Below are 18,512 nucleotides of genomic sequence, written 5' to 3' on the forward strand. Positions count from 1 at the left end.
AGTGGGAACTGCAGTCTGTGAGACGGCTGTTTGCAAGGAGAGGTGGTCAAAGCCTGGAAGCTGTTTTGCTTTTGGTCTTAGCGTGTCCTGCCCCGAGAACCACATGGCTCCCCGCCAGCCTGCAGCTGCCCATGACGGTCACCCGGGCCCTTTCCCACTGCCTGCGCTGGCTCTGCTGGGACACGGGACCTTTGTCACAGTGCGGGAGTGCACCCCTCCAAGTCCAGGCTGCCGCTAACACAAACCACGTGTGGGCCTCCACGCCGGCCTCACGGTGTTTTCCTTGGATAGCCTGCCTCCTCTCCCTCCACCACAAGCTGCGTCCTGAAAACTGCTGATGGAGTGTTCTCCCATTCCCTTGTGATGTGGTCACTTGACGTGGCTCCCTCTCCCTTCCCGCCCGCCAGGCTGACTCACTTTCCTCCGGGGTTTCCAGTCCTCCTCACTCTCGGCACCGCTTCCTTTCATTCTCTGAGGGGCGGGGCATGGACGTCCAGTCTCCAAGGGCACCGTCTGCAGTGGACTTGCCTGGCATGCCTCTGGTCCTGCTGGGGCAGGCAGCCTGGGGTCCCCACAGAGGGTCTGGGATGCTGCCCGGCTCTGCTTCAAAGCCTGTGGGGTCCAAGTGTGACAGCTCCCTAGCTAGAAGCAGCTTGTGGCCTGTGAACCCCAACACACTAAGACCTAAATAGCTCCCAGGCTTTGATCGCCTCTCCTGGCGAATAGCAGTCATACAGATTGCAGTTACCATTGATGGGATAATAAAGAAAATGAAATAAAACTAGATATGGCTAAAAGAGGAGAATGAGTATTATAGTCCAGCCCTGTGCTATCCAGTATGGTAGCCACTAGTCATGTGAGGCTACTTAAATTTAAGTTAGTTAAAATTGAATAAAATTAAAAGTTCAGTTCCTCCATCCAGTGAAGGTTCCACCTCCAATACAGGAGCTCCCTTTCAAGTGCTTAATAGCAATCCAGGGCCGATGACTACTGTAAGGGACACCACAGATGTAGAACATTTCTTTCATCATAGAAAATTCTACTGGAAAGCCCAGCTCTGGCCACTGTGGGGAGCTGGATAGTGGGAGAAGTTGGGCCAACCTTAAAACACAGCCTCGTGGTAGAATATTACTCAGACCTAAAAAGGAAGGAAATTTCAGTGCATACTACAATATAGATGAAACTTGAAGATATTTTTCTCAGTGAAATAAGCCAGACACAAAGGACAGATATTTACATGCAGTCCCTAGAATAATCAGGTGTATAGAGATAAAAAGTAGGGTGGTGGTTGTCAAGGGCTGGAGGAGAGGAATGGACACAGAGCTTCAATGTGGGATGATGAAGAGGCTCTGAAGATGGAGGGTGACGATGGTTGTACAACAGTGTACTTAATGCCACTTAATTGTATACTTAAAATGGTTGAAATGATCAATTTTATGTTATGTATGCTTAACCCAAAAACACAGTCTTATAAAATACTGATAATTACTCCCAAATGATTCTCAGAATCGCGTTCATTGTGGGCAGAATGCAAGGAGGGGCCTTCCTTGTTGGGCACCTGCTGTGCCCCCATGTCTAGGCCACACACAGCACTCATTTACACAACCCCCCTGCCCAGCAGGCTGCATCCATCGTTCTGCAAAAGGTGAGTCAGACTCACTGGGCTAGATCTCTGGCCAGGGACACACAGCTGGCATGAAGAAACACCGGGATTAAACCCCAGGGCTGTCTGGTCTCCAGGGATAATGTCTGTGGTTAGACTTTGCAATATTAAACCGGAGACTACTGCTTCAAATTAATAATACCTGCCTCAAATTTGTACCACTTGGGGAAACACTTCAGCTCTTTGAGCTCCACTTACGTGGGTAAAAACAAGTTAGGACAGAGGGTGAATAACCTCCTGACAGCGGTGAAGGCCACAGGGCAACGCAGCAGTGGGCCGGGCCTCTGAGCCTGTGTGCACTCAGACAGAAGTGCAGCAGAAGCCTTGACGGGTGGACATAGGCAGGGTGTGGCTGATGGATGACCAGGGCATACCTCCTAAAAAAATGTTCCCTGTATTCCAACATTGTCTTCACAAATAAAACTGTGACGAAGAAAAGAAGATGCATACATGCTAAGTCACTTCAGTCGTGTCTGACTCTGTATGACCCTATGGACTGTAGCCCACCAGGCTCCTCTGTCCATGGGATTCTCCAGGGCAGGATACTGGAGTGAGCTGCCGTGCTCTCCTCCAGGAAAAAAAGGATGGTGTTAAGACAAAACTTTTACAGTGCCAAAAAGACTCTGCAGCTGAGCTTGATTAATCACTCTGCTTTTAAAAAGAAAGCATACTCCACCTTTGCATGGAATATGAAACTTAGCCTGGTCTCGGGCTGATTTTTCATGTTCATGTGACAGTTTGAAGCTGCCCAAGAGAGTGATCTTAGGGGAAAAGAAGAGGATGTAGGTTAAGATATCTGAACTGGCTGCACCACCACTTGAGGTGGTGACTGTGAGGTCACTGCGTCCTTCTGCTCTGGAGCTTCTCCATCTGTGACATGGGGGCTGTGCATTGATTTCATAGGATTATTCTGAAGGACAGATGAATCCAGGTGTCTGAGAAGGCTTGTTAGCTGTAAACTGTCAAACCAACGTTCATAGTCATTACTAGTTATTGTTTGTTATTAGTGATGCAGTGGCTCAGTGGTAAAGAATCCTCCTGCAATGCAGGAGTCACAGGAGATGTGGGTTTCACCCGCTCAGAAAGAGCCCCTCGAGGAGGGCATGGCAACCCACTCCAGTTTTCTTGCCTGGAGAATCCCATGGACAGAGGAGCCTGGCGGGCTACAGTCCATGGGGTCGCGAAGAGTCGGACACGACTGAAGTGACTTAGTGCACACACTCGTGCATTAGTAATGTGAATATTATTAAGCAGGGATACTTCGCAAATATCTGAAGCTGCCCCTATTTCCAGATTTCATTTACGTGCATTCATTGGCTTAGCCAATTTTTACTGCATGCCTACTATGTGTCACCATTGAAAAGCTCTTGGATTCAAAAAGGGAAGCCTGCCTTTCCAGCAGGTCCTTTCCAGATGCTGATAAGCCACAGTTCCCCATCACTGCACAGCATAGCAGAGAGTAGGGGAAACTGGCAATCACAAATAAAACCACAGCCTCATGGGCAGCCCTTCAGGGTTGCCAGCCAAGTTGAGGGTGACCACCCCCTACTCAGGGGTGTCACACTAAACAGTACTAAGGAGACCAGGAACTCCTAATGACCCTGTTTCTTGAGTACTGGGGAGCAATCCTTTTTAATGACCGCTGTAGCATCGCAGACGCAGGTGACAGGACGGCAGAAAAGTCATGGACTTCTGTCTGTGTCCCTCACTGGTTGCAGGCCCGTGGCCGATTTCTTCACTCCTCTGGACTTCAGTTCCCTAGATGATAATGTCCATCTCTTGAAGGGGTGTTCTGCAGATTTTGTGAGAGGATGTGTCCGAAGAATCTAACTGTGCTTGGCGTGTATACATGTTTCTCTGCTCTTACTTCAGGCCTCTCCTCCCTCCCCCTGCACCGTAGCTGTGCTTATTTTTTCCAGGCTGTTCAAAGCTGCTTTCATGCTATCAGAGGTATGCATCTTTTTTTTAATCACAGTATAGTTGATTCACCAACTTCCCTAGTAGCTCTGTTGGTAAAGAATCTGCCTGCAGCGCAGGAGACGCAGGTTCAATTCCTGGGTTGGGAAGATCCCCTGGAGGAGGAAATGGCAACCCACTTCAGTATTCTTGCCTGGAAAATCCCATGGGCAGAGGAGCCTGGCAGACTACAGCCATGGGGTCGCAAGAGCTGGACATGGCTGAGAGACTAAACCACCACCACGTTGATTCACAGGGTTATGTTAGTTTTAGGTATATAACATGGCGATTCAGTGTTTTTGTAGATTATACTTCATTATAGTTTTCTACAAGATAATGGCTATAATTCTCTGCGCTATACAGTATATTCTTGTTGCTTATCCGTTTTATATATAGTCGTTAGCGTGTTAATCCTACAACCCTAATTAGCCCCTCCCTCCTCGCCTTTCTCCCGTGGTAACTACAAGTTTGCTTTCTATGTCTCTGAGTCTGTTTCTGTTTTGCATATACATTTATTTGTATTATTTTTTAGATTCCACATACAAGTGATATTGTTAATATATAATGTTTGTCCTTCTCTGTCTTATTTCACTAAGCAAAGTATTCTCTAGGTGCATCCATGTTACTGCAGATGGCAGCATCTCATTCTTTATGGCTGAATACTATTCCATTGTATATGTGTGTGTTATATGTATATATGTGCACACACCCCCCACACCATCCTAACCCAGTCATCTGTTGACGGGCCCTTGGGCTGTTCCTTGTCTTCGTTATTGTAAATCGTGCTACTGAGAACGTTGAGGTGCATGTATCCTTTCAAATTAACGTTTCCATTCTTTTCAGATATATACCCCGGGGTGGAATTGCTAGGTCATATGGTAGTTCTGTTTTTAGTTTCCTGAGGCATCTCCAGACTGTTTTCCACAGTGGCCACACCAGTTTACACTCCCAGCAGCAGTGCACTAGGGTTCCCTTTTTCCCACGTCCAGAGGGACACATCTTAAGATCCAGGGTGACTTTCTCCTTGAAGTAAAATGATGGACAGGTTTCTCACGTTTCCCACCACTGTGGGAGGCTCAGGACTCGCTTTTCTTCTCCTTGAGTCCTGGGCCTGCACACTCATCAGACTGGGTTGAGGTAGCCTGCGGTGAGACATAGGGGACAGACGCGTGGACACAGCAGGTGGGAGGAGGGGGGAGAACTGAGCGGTGCTGACGTGTGCGCACGGCCACACGTGGAGCAGGCGGTGAGCAGCTTCTGGACGGCACGGGAGCTCATCTCAGTGCTCTGTGATGCCCGGGGGCGGGGGAGGCGACTCCGGAGGGCTGGGATGTATGTGTGCATAGAGCTGATTCACTTCACTGCAACAGAAACTGACACCTTATAAAGCAGTTATATCCAGCCACCAGGGTTTACCTCTCACTCGGGAAATAAAGGCCATCCATAGAGGCTGCTGGGTGCTCTGGGCCCTCCCTCTAGGCCCCTTGCTGACAGAAAAGCCACACTCTGACCATGGTTGTCGCATGGCGGGCAGAACTGGAGAGGGATGAGTCAAGTACCACTCCTAGCTCTCCTGCCCCAAAGTGAGCCATGTCCCTTCTGCTCACCTTGAATTTGCCACATCTCATTTCAGGGGTGTGGGGAGGTAGGAATCTACCACGTGCTGAAAGGAAGAACCAGAAATCTGGAGACAGCATTGATGACCACCACATCCCAGCTTTAATCTGGAAAGCAATGCTGGCAGTGGGTACTGTTCTGGTCAACTAAGGATGAGGCGCAAGATATGTCACTTTCCCGATCACAAATAAGAGATCCTGATGATTTTGTGTATCCGATCAGATACTTCACATTAATTCCTTAAAATATCAGAGATGCGTTTGCTGTTATCAGAATATATGAGAGGTTTTGTCTGGGGTGTTCCGTCCGTCTTCTTTGTCTGTGCCCACAGCAGCCTGTACTGCCTCTCAAGGTGCCTCCTACCCGACCCTTCAATGATCAATTTACTTTTCACTCTCTGCCTAGACTCTGAGTCTCTTCATTGCTGCACCCCACGTGCCTGACTCAGAGCTAGGAACAAAGCTGAGCCAGCTGGGCAGTTCTTCCTGTGGCAGGAGTGTGTCATGACTTCACAGGTGGAGGACCTAACCAGATTAATTGAGTCTCCATGGTTTGTTCTTGAGTATCACCCAGCGGTTCTTAGAAAACAGGATGACCTGCCATCCGTGGAATTTTGGGGGCTCTAGTGGGTGTTGTTCACGCTTCAGGCCCTGTGACTGGAGCCGCGGGAAAACTGAGATTGGTCCCTCCCAGCCCTGAGCCTTCGCCAGGCCGCTAGCTGTGGGTCTAGAGAACTGTTTGCATGGAGATCCTCTGTCTGGTTGCCTTTGTCTTCCGTTAGTTTGGGTTTCTGGAACGCTGAACGAAGTGAGCTTTTCTCTATCAAATCACGTACTTCACTTAATTCCTGTAAACTGTCAGAGATGCTTTAATCATTTAAAGGCTTTCATTTTGTTATTCTTCCCATTTAGATGCAGATGTTGGACAAATTTCCCATGGAAGGAGGACAGAAGGACCCCAAACAGCGGATCATCCCCTTTCTCCCCGGTAAGCGGGACGCGTGCTCTCAAATGAGGCCTCGAGGCTCTCATACAGCTCTTGGATTGCTCCCTCTTTGTCCCTGTCCATTGTCCCAGTGACCAGTAGAACTCAGTGCCTAAGAATATGGGTTTTGGAGTTAGATACTAGCTGCATGATCTTAGGTAAGACACTTCACCTCTGAGATCCTCAGTTTCTCCCATCTCTGGGAGTAGGGACTTCCCTGACGGTCCAGCGGTTAAGACTGTATGCTTCCACTGCAGGAGGCATGGGTTCGATCCCTGGTTGGGGGACTAAGATGCCACATGCCACGTGGCAAGGCCTCCCAAAATAAATTAATAATAAAAGGAATAATTCGAGCTCATATAGTCTGTGTAATGAGTGGCATCTATTTTAATGGCTACTGTATTTGTTTTCTGTTGTGTATAACAGATTACTACCCATTTAGCAGCTTAAAATGACACCCATTTATTATCTCGCAGCTCTGCTGGTCTGAAATCCAGGCAGGTTCAGCCGGCTTCTCTGTTTAGCATTTTAAAAGACCAAAGTCAGGGTCTTGACTGGGCTGGCCACTTACCTGGAGGATTTAGGGAAGAATCCCTCCCAGCCTCACTCAGGTTGTTGGCAGAACTCGGTTCCTCACATCTCTAGAACCTAGATGCCTGTTTCCTTCCTGGCTGTCCGCCGGGAACTCAGCTTCCAGAGGCTGCCTGTATTCCTCATCCACCTTCAGGTTGGCAACAGGGCATTGAATCTCTCCTGGGCTTGGAATCTCTCTGACTTCCCCCACCTGCCACCAATGGGGAAAGTTGTCTGCATTTAAAGCCTCATGGGATTACCTTGTACCCACTTGGCTAATCCAGGATAATCTCCTTCTCTTGAAATGAACTGAGGCATATCATGTAATGTGATCCCAGGAGTGAGATCCCACTGTGTTGACAGGTGCTGAGATTAAGAAGAGACATCTTTGGGAGCCATTTAAGAAATCCTGCCTGGCTGCCCGCCTGCCACAGCCACCAAGCACCTTTTAAGGGCCAGGCTTAGTGCAGCCATCGCTGGTCCCTGCTCTCAGAACATCCCCCCCAAAGAGGTCTCACCAAAGAAATAGCATCAGGGCTTCAACTCAAAAAAAATGAGCTACCCAAACCAGTGTTATAGCTTCCAGTAATAATAGCTACCATTTATTCGATGTCTGCTGTGGGCCAGTCACTGGGCTAAGTACTTTCATTAGTTCGTTTAGTCCTTAGAACAACCCAGCAGGGCAGACATTACTATGCCCACTTCGCAGATGAGGAAATGAAGACAGAGAAATTATGATCACTTGCACAAATGGCAGAGCTGGGATTCAGACACGTATGGCAGGCTCTAAAATGTATGCCTAAAGTCAGATACCGCAGGCTCAAATCCCAGTGTCCCTGATCATCCACTCTGTTCTCTTGGGTAAGTTACCTAAGCTCACAGAGTTTCATTTCTACACTTGCACACTGGAGATCATAATGCTACATAGATGATAAGGTTGTTTTGAGGATTAGGTAAGTGCCTGGTGTGTAATTAGCAAAAAGTAAGCACTTACTACTACCTTTCTGTACAGATAATCAGCAAATTGTCACCCTAAATCACAAATATCACCCTAAATCACAAATGTTTGGCCCTTAAGTCTTTTTCATTTTGAGGGGACAGCGGGGCAAGCCCCGAGATGGGGAGACTCTGAGTCAGCCAGGAGCTCATTCTCCCCTCTCCCACTCCAAGATTCTATCAGCTTATCACTGTGTTCTTTCAAATACTGTCATTGTTGAGTGGGTTTAGAGACAGGGTAGATGTGTTTGCTAGGCCCCCATTTACTGGGAGCGTCGTTTACCTAAAAAAATTAATGTTTTTAGTTCTTCCACGGGGAAAGAACACTGGAATGTTTTCCTCTATTGGAGATAACCCAGTGTGCCGGCTGCAGGAGTCAAATCTCAGTGCCCAGAGCACTTGGCCTGGAGTCCAGCAGACCAAGTCCTGTGGCCTCAAGCAGACATCTCCCACCACCGAGCCTCAGCTTCCTCTCCCGTAAAATGGAATAGTGACCCCTGCTTCATAAGCTTCTCTCCCTGGCACATAGAAGGTTCTCAGTAAAGGCAGAAACAGGGTCCAGGGACATTCGTTTGGAATTTCTGGGTATTTCGTATCATGGAATCCTACTTAAGTGATCCATCTGGATATTCAAGTTGAAATGGGCTCTAAATGTATATTTTCTTCAAGACAGGAAAGGACAGCCGTGACTTAGAGCTCTGCTGGATGAAAGGCAAAGCCGGCTCTGGAAAAACTTCCCAGAACAGGGAAGAACTGAGCCGACCCTCTCCCCAGCCCCTGAAAGCTTTCGTGGTTACGTAATCCTCTTCCACCCACGAGTGCATGGAGGTGCAGTTCTCAGGGACTCGGCTCCATTGGCCTGCTCAGGAGACCCACTTGCAGCTTGGAGAGACCCCGCCGGGCCCCGGGGTCCCTGGAGCATCCTTCCAGGCCACCTCTGAGCTTTTCCTCGAGGCCAAGGCCAGGGGCAGGGACGGGTGGGAGGAACATCTCCCCCTCCGAGGGGTCAGTTTTCTGCCAAGACTGCCGCGTCAGCAGAACAAAAGCAAGTTTCTTGTTAGCACAAAGGCGGGGGAGGGGAGGGGAGAACAGGCCTGTGCAATTTTCCATCCCAGCAAGAGCTGGGGAAAGCCAACTTGGCAGAGGATGTGGCTTGAAAAATAAGAATTACAGTTTGGCCTTCCTCCACTATGGAAAACAAAAGCTTGCTCGTTCCCACCAAAGGCTCTCCTCTCCTCTGAGGACCCTGTCCATTCCAGCAAGGCTGGCCTGCCGGGGAGGGCTGGGTGCAGGCTCACTTGCCTTCCTTCCGCACAACTCGCACAGAAACACAGGCCGGGGTGCGGCCCCACCAGCCTTTTGCCCAGAGGCACCAGCCAAGCGGGTGCTGGCCCCGCGGTGCTGCCGCCCAGCCTGAGCGGTACTCCAGCTCCGCCGGGGAGAAGTGATGAGGGAGCCTGTCGGTGACAGGTCTTAAGAAACCAAGTTGCGAGCTGAAGAAAAGACATGTGCCCTTCCTAGTGGAGTGTCAGGCAGGTCCTATAACCTTTCTTGCTGTTTCAAGTAATTACCTTTTTTAAGCACCTAGCAAGGGCCAAGCCCAGGGCCGGAGTGTCTTGGAGATCACTAAGACATGGGGCGGTTCTCCCTTTTTGCAGATGAAGAGACTGAGGCTTCAACAGGTAAATGCACTTCCCAAGGCGGTTCAGGAAGGAAAAGGACCCCCTGGGATTGGCCCGGGGCGCCCTGCTCATCACCCCGGAGCCTCTGCGTGTCTCCCTGCACACGCTAATCCTGCCGCGGGGCTTCCTGCCCGCTGTGTTGACATGAGCCCAGAGACTGTCCCACTAAGGCCACACGGGGAAAAGGAGAGACACTGCTGTGTCGCACCCCCAGGAGACGCTGGAGGCGCTGAGGTCCCGGTCCCCTCCCAGCCCCTGCAGGCCAGGCCGCACGCAGGTCCTCTCGGGAGGTGGTCTCTGCTGTTCCAGGGCCGGGGCTAGCACCACGCCCGCTGCAAAGGTTTCAAGTCTGGTCACAGCCTTCTCAGTCAGCCTGTACACCCCACTCTGCCCACTTCCTCTGATTTTACAGAAGGGGAAATTATACCAAACCGAGACCAAAATGTTTTTGATAGGGACTCCTCCTCCCATTTTGAGAAATGGATTAGAGGCAGGAAGCGTTTGGCCTGTGGAATTTCTCTTCACAGGCATGCTTTTCTTTTTTTTTTTAAAGGCTTGGGACTCTCCTAGAGATCTTGGGAGATCTTGGGACTCTCCTAGAGATTCTGACCACGGGTGGTCCCACCCGTGAGGGCGGTAATTTGGTTATCACGGTGACTGGGGCTGGGATGGGAACGGGAAGGCCAGCGGCCTCCTCCGGCTTGGAGGCCAAGGATGCAAACCCCCTGCAGCACAGGGACCGTGTCCCCTCCCGGGAAACAGCGGCTGCCCAGTGTTGAGAAGGCAGGCCCCTCCCGGGAAGCAGCGGCTGCCCAGTGTTGAGAAGGCAGGCCCCCAGCGCCCTGCACACGTGGGGCTCACACGCAGCCTGCGCCTCGGGAGTCAGTGAGGGGGTGCCGTCAGTTCCAGGGAGGCCAGGTTGTAAACCCCTTCCCACTTCCCTGCGTAATTTCCTTGTTTCATTTTAAATGACACGAACGTTTTTGATTCCAGAAGTAATCAATGTTTAGGGTAGGGACTTTGGGGAAAGTATAAAGAAGAATACAAGAAGGCTTTGTCTTCCACCCTCAGATACAAGCACTTTCCTCTGTGGTGCATTTTCCTCTAGATTTTTTTCTCTCTTCTAACAGGCGTGGTGTATCAGAAATTTGACTGATTCATCGGAATTAAACCCGTCACCACTATAAAGAAAGGAGAGCTTTGTTATTAAGGAATATTGATTTCATCTCCTTGTGGGTTTTTTTTTTTTCCTGGTGGGTTTTTTTTAATTGATGGAAATGAGCAAAAAAGGATGACTGTTAGGTCGACCATATCTACCTAATTTCCTGATTGTGCCCTTTTGCCCAAGAGCAAGTTGTCCGATTATTTTACATGTGACATTAAGCATATGGCCTCTTTGGGTGCAAATCTCCTGACCACCTTGGATTGCAAATCTTCAAAAGTCAAGAGGCTGTTTCCCGTTATCCCTTCCGATTCTGTCCTATGACGAAATTCTTTGTTGACCTTTCCTGCCGTCTTGTCCCTGCTCACCCAAGCGTGACCCAGGCAGGCAGCAGCCCCCCAGCGCCGTCTCTCCTCTCCCTGCCAGTTTTGTAACCCAAATTTGTCTCCATGACCTACCTCCTCGGACCAGGAGTAGGTGAAGTTTTCAGTAGGTCTCCGTGTTCTGCTGTCTGGAGGGCTGTGGCCTACCCGTGCCGTCCTCTGTAGCCCTGGAGACCCCCGGTCGGCCTGCATAAGCATGGCATGGGGACTTGTCCACGGCTCCCCCCGGCCCTCCTTGCTGTCTTATTTCTGGTTTTGCCTGCCCCCTGTCTGTGTGGGGGCCTGGGTCTTCAGCGCTTGAGCCTTGCCACCATCTTCCCATGAGAAGTGGCAGATCAGAGGGAACCCACTGATTTGCTTGAAACAAACCTCACCTGTAACATTTCAGCCTCTTGGTTATTTCCCAAGACCCTTGGTGGCATCATTTATATACTTGCTTTTGCCCGTGACCCACATCCTCTGCCTCTGTGTCACATTGGAGGCTCTGGTATCACACCCCAGCACTCAGGTGTCAGCAGGCAAGCAGTGAGTGGACCTTCTGTTAGTGTTCAGTGGGGGGAGGCGTGGAGCCTCTGTGACCACAGTGACTGGGGAAGGGATCAGAGGAATTTGCTGTCTTGGCAGGAAGAGTCCACCTTCATATGTGGATCAGACATGAGTGAGCACCATGTGGCAGGGGCACAGAAGTGACTAAAACCCAGTCAGTCCCTATTTGGGCAGAGCCCCATGACTAGTAGGAAGGAAGAAGAACTTGCAAATCATCGGTGTGATGTGTACAATAAGAAAGAGACAGGACCTCTTTTTTCTTTTTTATTAAAGTGTGGTTGATTTAAAATGTGTTAGTTTCTACTCTGCAGAGAGTGACTCAGTTGTATGTACTTTTTCATATTCTTTTCCATTGTAGTTTATCATAGGATATTGACTATAGTTCCCTGTGCTAACAGTAGGACCTTGCTGTTTATCCATCCTGTATGGACTGGTCTGCTTTGCTAACCCCAAACTCCCACCCCACCCCCGCCCCTTGGCAACCACGTCTGTTCCGAAAGACACAGGAACTCATAGCCCGTGTGAAGTGGGCAAGAGCTTCCCAGCAGGGGTGGTGGGTGAGGTTGGGTGGGGAAGGTATTCCAGGAAGAGGGAAAGGCACCGCATTACGAGAGAGCACAGCACGCCAGGGAAACGTCAGGTGAGAGCAGGAAATATACAGAGAAAGAGGAGGGAAGGAGGCTGAGCTGTGGGGTGAGGGCATATCTGAGTGTTCACGGAACTGCTCACGGTCTGAGAATGTTATATTTAGACAGGGGACCTCTAATCATCAGGTCTTCCTTCCTCGCTGCCAGTCTCCCTTATCTCACCAAAACTTAACCACTAAGTCCCACTCTGTCAGACCCTTGTACTAGAGCTGTGAACAGGGTTTTGGGGGACCAGGCATGGGGTCATCCAAACCCTGTGGATGAGCAGCAGTGGGTATTGATGGCAGCCAGGAATTTAGGGACCACTTCCCAGATGGTGCAGTGGTAAAGAATCCGCCTGCCAGTTCAGGAGACCCAAGAGACGAGGGTTCAATCCCTAGGTCGGGAAGATCCCCTGGAGTAGGAAATGGCAACCCACTCAAGTACTCTTGCCTAGAAAATCCATAGACAGAGGAGCCTGATGGGCTACAGTCCATGGGGCCCCAAAGAGCCAGACGTGACCAAGCACGCACACGCAAGCATACCAGAGGCAGCCATGTCCTCATCCTCCCAAGCTGCTGAGAGCTGGTCACCGCTGCCTCTCAACACTGTATGCACTCTTGTCCTCCGCAGGCAAAATTCTCTTCCGACGAAGCCACATTCGGGACGTGGCCGTCAAACGCCTGATACCAATAGATGAATACTGTAAGGTAAGTCTGAGAAATTCCAATACTTCCCTGTGTCTTCCCCCTGGATAGTTTTCTTTTCCCCCTTCTCTTTTTCTGACTAAATGATGCCCATTGTGAAAGATCTGTACAGGTGAAAGAAATGTAAAGAAATTAGAAAAACCAATCACCCATGACCCTTCAACTCAAAGGCAACAGTCATGAAGGTTTTTACATATTTCCTTTCTTTTTGTATGCCTTTCATTATGACGTTGAGACCATCCCATATGTGTTATTTTTGTAGCTCTTTCTCTTTTCTTTTGCATTATAAGAATTTCCCATGCTATTAAAAAAATTTCCTGGAACCTGCTTTTAGTGGCTTCATAGTATTCCATTGTGCGTGAATGTTCTAGAAGTTATTCAGCCAACTCCTGTTGTTGGACAGTGCAGCTGGCTTCCAGTCCCTTGAATGTTCTCAACCACGTGGAGCCTGTCTGCCTTTTGCTTTTATTTTGTTTGATTTGAGGTTGTGGTTGCGAAAGAAGCTTATTTTTCTTTTATTTAGCTTCCTTAATCTTTAGTGTTTGTTTCTCTAACTCAAAATCACTAGCAGTTTGATTGGAGAAGGGTGGGAATAGTGAAAACTGCCTTAAAAATGGAGCAGTGACTGCTTTCTCCCCCTAAGCTCAGGAACAAAGCAAGTGTGTTTGCTCTCTCCTCCTCTGTTCTGTGTTTGCCTAGAGACTGTGGCTGGTGTAAGCAGGCGAGAAAAAGAAATACAGGTAATATGGATTAGAAAGGAAGAAGTAGGGGTTTCCCTGGCGGTCCAGTGGTAGGAAGTCCACACTTCCAATGCTTAAGCTCAATCCCTGATCAGGAAACTAGGATCCCACATGCTGTGCGGCATGGCCAAATAAAAGGAAGAAAGAAGTAAAACTGCCGTGATTCACAGATGACATGATTCTACTCTAAAAAACCATAAAGCCTGCAGAAACTAATAAATGAACTTAGTTAGGCTACAGGACAAATATTAAAAACTCAATCGTATTTCTATATACTAGAAGTGAAAGTGCCAAAAATGAAATTAAGAAAATAATTCCACTCACAATAACATCAAAAAAAATGGAGTAATTAGGAATAAATTTATTAAAAGAAATATACAGTTTATACACTGTAACTGCAAAACATTGTTGAGAGAAATTAAAGAAACTAACTTAGTGAAAAGACATTCCATACTCACAGATTGGAAGACTCGATAGTGTTAAAATGGCAGTTCTCCCCCAATTGATCTACAGAGTCAATTGGTATAAACTCTGCCACAATCTTAGTAAGCTTTTTTGTGGAAATGAACAAGCTGATCCTAAAGTATATGGGGAAGTACAAAGGGTTCAGAATAGCCAAAACAGTTTTGAAAAAAAGAAAAAGAACAAAATTGTACTACCCATTTTCCAAACTTCTTATGAAGCCACAGTAATCAAGATGGTGATACTGGTATAAGGAGAGGTACATGGACTAGTGGAAGAGAATTGAGTCTGTAAGTAAACTCTTCAGATTTATACTCAGTTGATTTTCAACACAAATACCGAGAAATTCAATGGGCAATGGTAGTATAGTCTTTTTAACAAATGATGGGATCATGGGATATTCATATGCAAAACAAATTTTTTTTAATTAAATTGGACCCTGACCTCACACACATGCTTAAAAAATCAAGTCAAAAGCTCAAGCTCAAGTCAAAATGGATCATAGACCTAGACATAAAATTAAAACTATAAAACTTCTAGAAGAAAACATAGAAGAGAATCTTCATGACCTTGGTTTAGGCCAAGAGTTCATAGATACAGCACCAAAAGAGAAGAATTGATACACTGGACTTTGTTAAACTTATACATATCTGTGCTTCAAAAGATGCCATGAAGGAAAGGAAAAGACATGCCACAGATTAGGAGAAAATATTTGTAAATCATGTATCTGAGAAGGGACTTGTGTTACGACTATATAAAGAGCTCTTACAACTTCATGATAAAAAGACAACCAGCTTAAGGCTTTCTTGGTGGTCCAGTGGTTGGGACTCCAAGCTTCCCCTGCACGGGGCACAGGTTCAGTCCCTGTCAGGGAACTAAGATTCCTTATGCCATGCAGCATGGTCAAAAAAATTAAATAAATACGCATATAAATAAGTAAATAGTTTTTTTTTTTAAGGCAGCCAGTTTAACAATAGACAAAAGATTGAATAGAAACTTCATCCATGAAGACATATGATGCTTATTAAGCACGTGAAAAGTTGTTCAACATCATGAGTCATTAGGGCAAGATGAAATAAAATCATCATAAGATGCCAACACAGCGCCCCAAATGCCTGTAATCAACAAGGCACAAGAGAAAAAGTTGGTGAGGATGTGCAGCAATGAGCTCCTCATTCTGTTAGGCGTGTGGCCACATCACATGGCAAGTGGGATCTTAGTTCCCCAACCAGGGATCAAACCCACACCCCCTGCATTGGAAGCACACAGTTTTAACGCCCAGATGGCCAGTGACATATGAAGGAATCTACTTTGGAAAACAGTTTTGGCAGTTTCTTCCAAAGTAACATTTACCACCCAACTACTCTCCGGTATATACTCACAAGAAGTGAACACGTCTATCCACACAGAGACTTGAACGCAGTTGTTCATCATAGCATTAATTCATAATAGCCCCAAAGTGGAAGCAACCTCTATGTCTATCATCTGGTGAATAGATAAAGAAAATGTTCAATAGGCATTCAATAGAATATTATTAGACAGTGCAGTGCTGATCAGTGCTGCAAAATGAATGAATCTCAAAAACATGATGCTATGCAAAAGAAGCCAAATGCAAAAGGCTACATATTGTATGATTCCATTTACATGAAATGTGCAGAAAAGGCAGATTTAGAGAAAGCAGGTCAGTGGTTTCCTGGGCCTTGGGGCGGAGAAAATGGAGATTGACTGCAGATGAGGTTGGGGGAATTTTTGAGGTGATGGAAAAGTTCTAAAACTAGAATGTGGTGATGATTGCCCAACTCTATAATTTGAATTTGAATCATTGAATTGTACACTTATAATGGGTGAATTTTATGGTGCATAAATTTTACTTCAGTAAGTCTATTGAAAATTTGAAGGGGGACAGTGTGGGGACAGATGCCTTCTCTCTTGGCAGGAGATGTCACAAAAGGGTAGAAAATCACTTCTCACTTTGCATCTGCTGTTTATCAGAGATGACCTCGTTTTGTCCCTGCAGTAACTTTGAGGAGGAGGTTTTCTCTTTCTTTTTGTGTTGATGAGAAAATGGAGACCCAGTAAAGTTACTTGCAGTAACAGTATTGGAGGCTTTGAGAGTTAAACCCGAGCCTTTTAGGACTTAGCACTCACATACCACTTATCGCCTCCCTAAGAAAGTGATGGCCCCCTGATGCGAAGAGCTGACTCATTGGAAACGATCCTGATGCTGGGAAAGATTGAGGGCAGGAGAAGGAGATGACAGAGGACAAGACGGTTGAATGGCATCACCGACTCAATGGACATGAGTTTGAGCAAACTCAGGGAGATGGTGAAAGACAGGGAAGCCTGGCGTGCTGCAGTCCATGGGGTCACAAAGAGTTGGACACAAATGAGCAGCTGAACAATAACAACAAGAAAGTACAAATTCAAGAGGCTGAAATAGCTAAGCTCATGTTTCATAGAAATAGACTTTTCCCTCTCCTAAGGAGGCCTTTTAAAGGGATGGGAGTGAGGGGCAGGGCCAGTCTCTCAGGCACAAAGAAACCACTCCTGCCTCCCCGATCTCAGAGGAAATTTCAGATCTTCCTCTCTTTGTCCTTTTCCAAATCTCTAGAGCCTGAAATTCCTCTGTCCAGGCCCTGCTGGCAGAAACTTCGTACTCTGGGGTCATCTTAGCCAACTGGAAAGTTCCCCCTGGTACCTTCGCAGAAAGTGTTGTCTCTCAGCCCATACACATTCTCCCACTTCTTCCCCAGCCCAGCCAACTTCTCTCCAGACTCACACCTTCCTCTCAAACCCGGGGTTCCCTGAACCCCTAGACACTTGATTTGGAAGAGGAGGTATAAAATCCTGGAGGAGTAAGGGACAGCAGCAGCTGCCTGCATCTGCTCTGCTTGGAGCAGTCCAGAGATCATGAATTGACCTGGATTAACCATAGGGGAGAAACTGCTTATGTTATATGAGCCACGTGGAAGTTACCACCCCAGCTATTAATGCAGTGTAAGAAGCAGAGCAGATATTTGGGGGGTTTGGTTGGCCAGATTCCCTGAACTTGGCTTCAAGGAAACTGCCCTCCTGGAAGGAGATGAAACTTTATGCCTTGTATCACAAGGCCTGTGAAGTCTTTTAGAGACTGCGCAGACCTTTATGTAACATTTGGGCTCTGTTATTGACATCGTTGTGAGCTGACTTAAGCCAATTTGATCTATCTCTGTTTTAGCATTATTTTGGTAGAAATTGGGCAGTTTCCAACAGATGAAGATAGAAGAGGGCTGTAGATGTCCCTATAACTACCTACCAGCTAGGAAGTAACTTGCTGCTCTATCAGGCCTATTATAAAGCTTCTGTGATTACCATAATATGCCATCAGCATAAGGATAGACTAACCCTTGCAACAGAATAGAGAACCCAAAAACAGATCCGTGTATATTTGGACACTTGGATACTAACAAAAGCAGCTTTGTAAGATCATTGAGGAAAGGTAGGATTCCTCAGAAAATGGATGTCTGTATTGGAAAAAACAAAAAGGATAACTAACTCCTGCCTCACACTACACATATAATCATTTCCAAGTACATTGAAGACTTAAATGTAAGAGGCAATTATAAAAGGTTTTGGAAAATAAAAATAGAAAAATTCCTCATAATCTCAAGGTATTGAGGGACTTCTAAAGACACAAAAAGTTCCAAGTGTAAAACGATTGAGTTATCAGACTATGTGAAGTTCAAGAACTTCTGTTCATCAAAAGACACAATGAAAACAAAACTCAGCCAAATCCTTCCCCACACACAAGCATTTGTTATCAAGCAGTTCCCCAAACAGCTTCTCGAGTTGTTCTGTAAACTCGGTGAAATACCAGCTGTCTTGTCTGACACCACTTTGCATGAAAGTTTTCTCAAGACAGATGCAATGATATCATAGTGGCAGGATCAGCTAATCCTAACCATGGTGTGACAGTAAAATCTTCAGCAAGAGGCGGAACACAGAGGATTCAGAATCCGAGAGCCAGGACACCATGTCGAAGCGTGTTTAATGCTGGGCTAACCACGTTCTGTTCATGCAAGGGCCCCCCCTTATTATACCAGTGAAGAAAATTATTTCTGACAACTGTTATGCTAGTGGATAGAAGCTGTGGTGTTGGTCAGAGGGGGATATACCTGAAGCCCCAAAGTTGCCTTTTCTGAAGTGAGAACTTGTGATTAGAGTCTGTAACTTGCTAAAGTGTTCATTCCTGATGAAGGTCCTTCAGATAATAACTCACCATTGTCAGAGTATAGGTTACTTTGACACACACACACATGCATTTCTACGAGTTTGTGTTTATGTTCATGCCACAGTACTTGATTTTTTAATTTTATTCAAGTATAATTGATTTACAGTGTTGTGTTAATATCTGCTGAACATATGTATTCTTTTTC

General features: G+C 47.0%; 1 protein-coding gene across 3 annotated transcripts in view; it reads left to right on the plus strand.

Moving 5' to 3' along the window:
• The window catches only part of SH3PXD2B (SH3 and PX domains 2B), a 121,838-nt gene that overhangs the window by 42,206 nt on the left and 61,120 nt on the right, over positions 1–18,512 (plus strand). For all 3 annotated transcript variants that reach the window (XM_070476834.1, XM_070476832.1, XM_070476833.1), the window contains exons 3-4: positions 6,148–6,223; positions 12,822–12,898. In XM_070476834.1, coding sequence (XP_070332935.1) covers positions 6,148–6,223; positions 12,822–12,898 — 153 coding nt within the window. The remainder of the gene's footprint in view (positions 1–6,147; positions 6,224–12,821; positions 12,899–18,512) is intronic.

This window comes from Odocoileus virginianus, chromosome 14 (genome assembly GCF_023699985.2).
Source record: "Odocoileus virginianus isolate 20LAN1187 ecotype Illinois chromosome 14, Ovbor_1.2, whole genome shotgun sequence".
Lineage (NCBI taxonomy): Eukaryota > Metazoa > Chordata > Mammalia > Artiodactyla > Cervidae > Odocoileus > Odocoileus virginianus.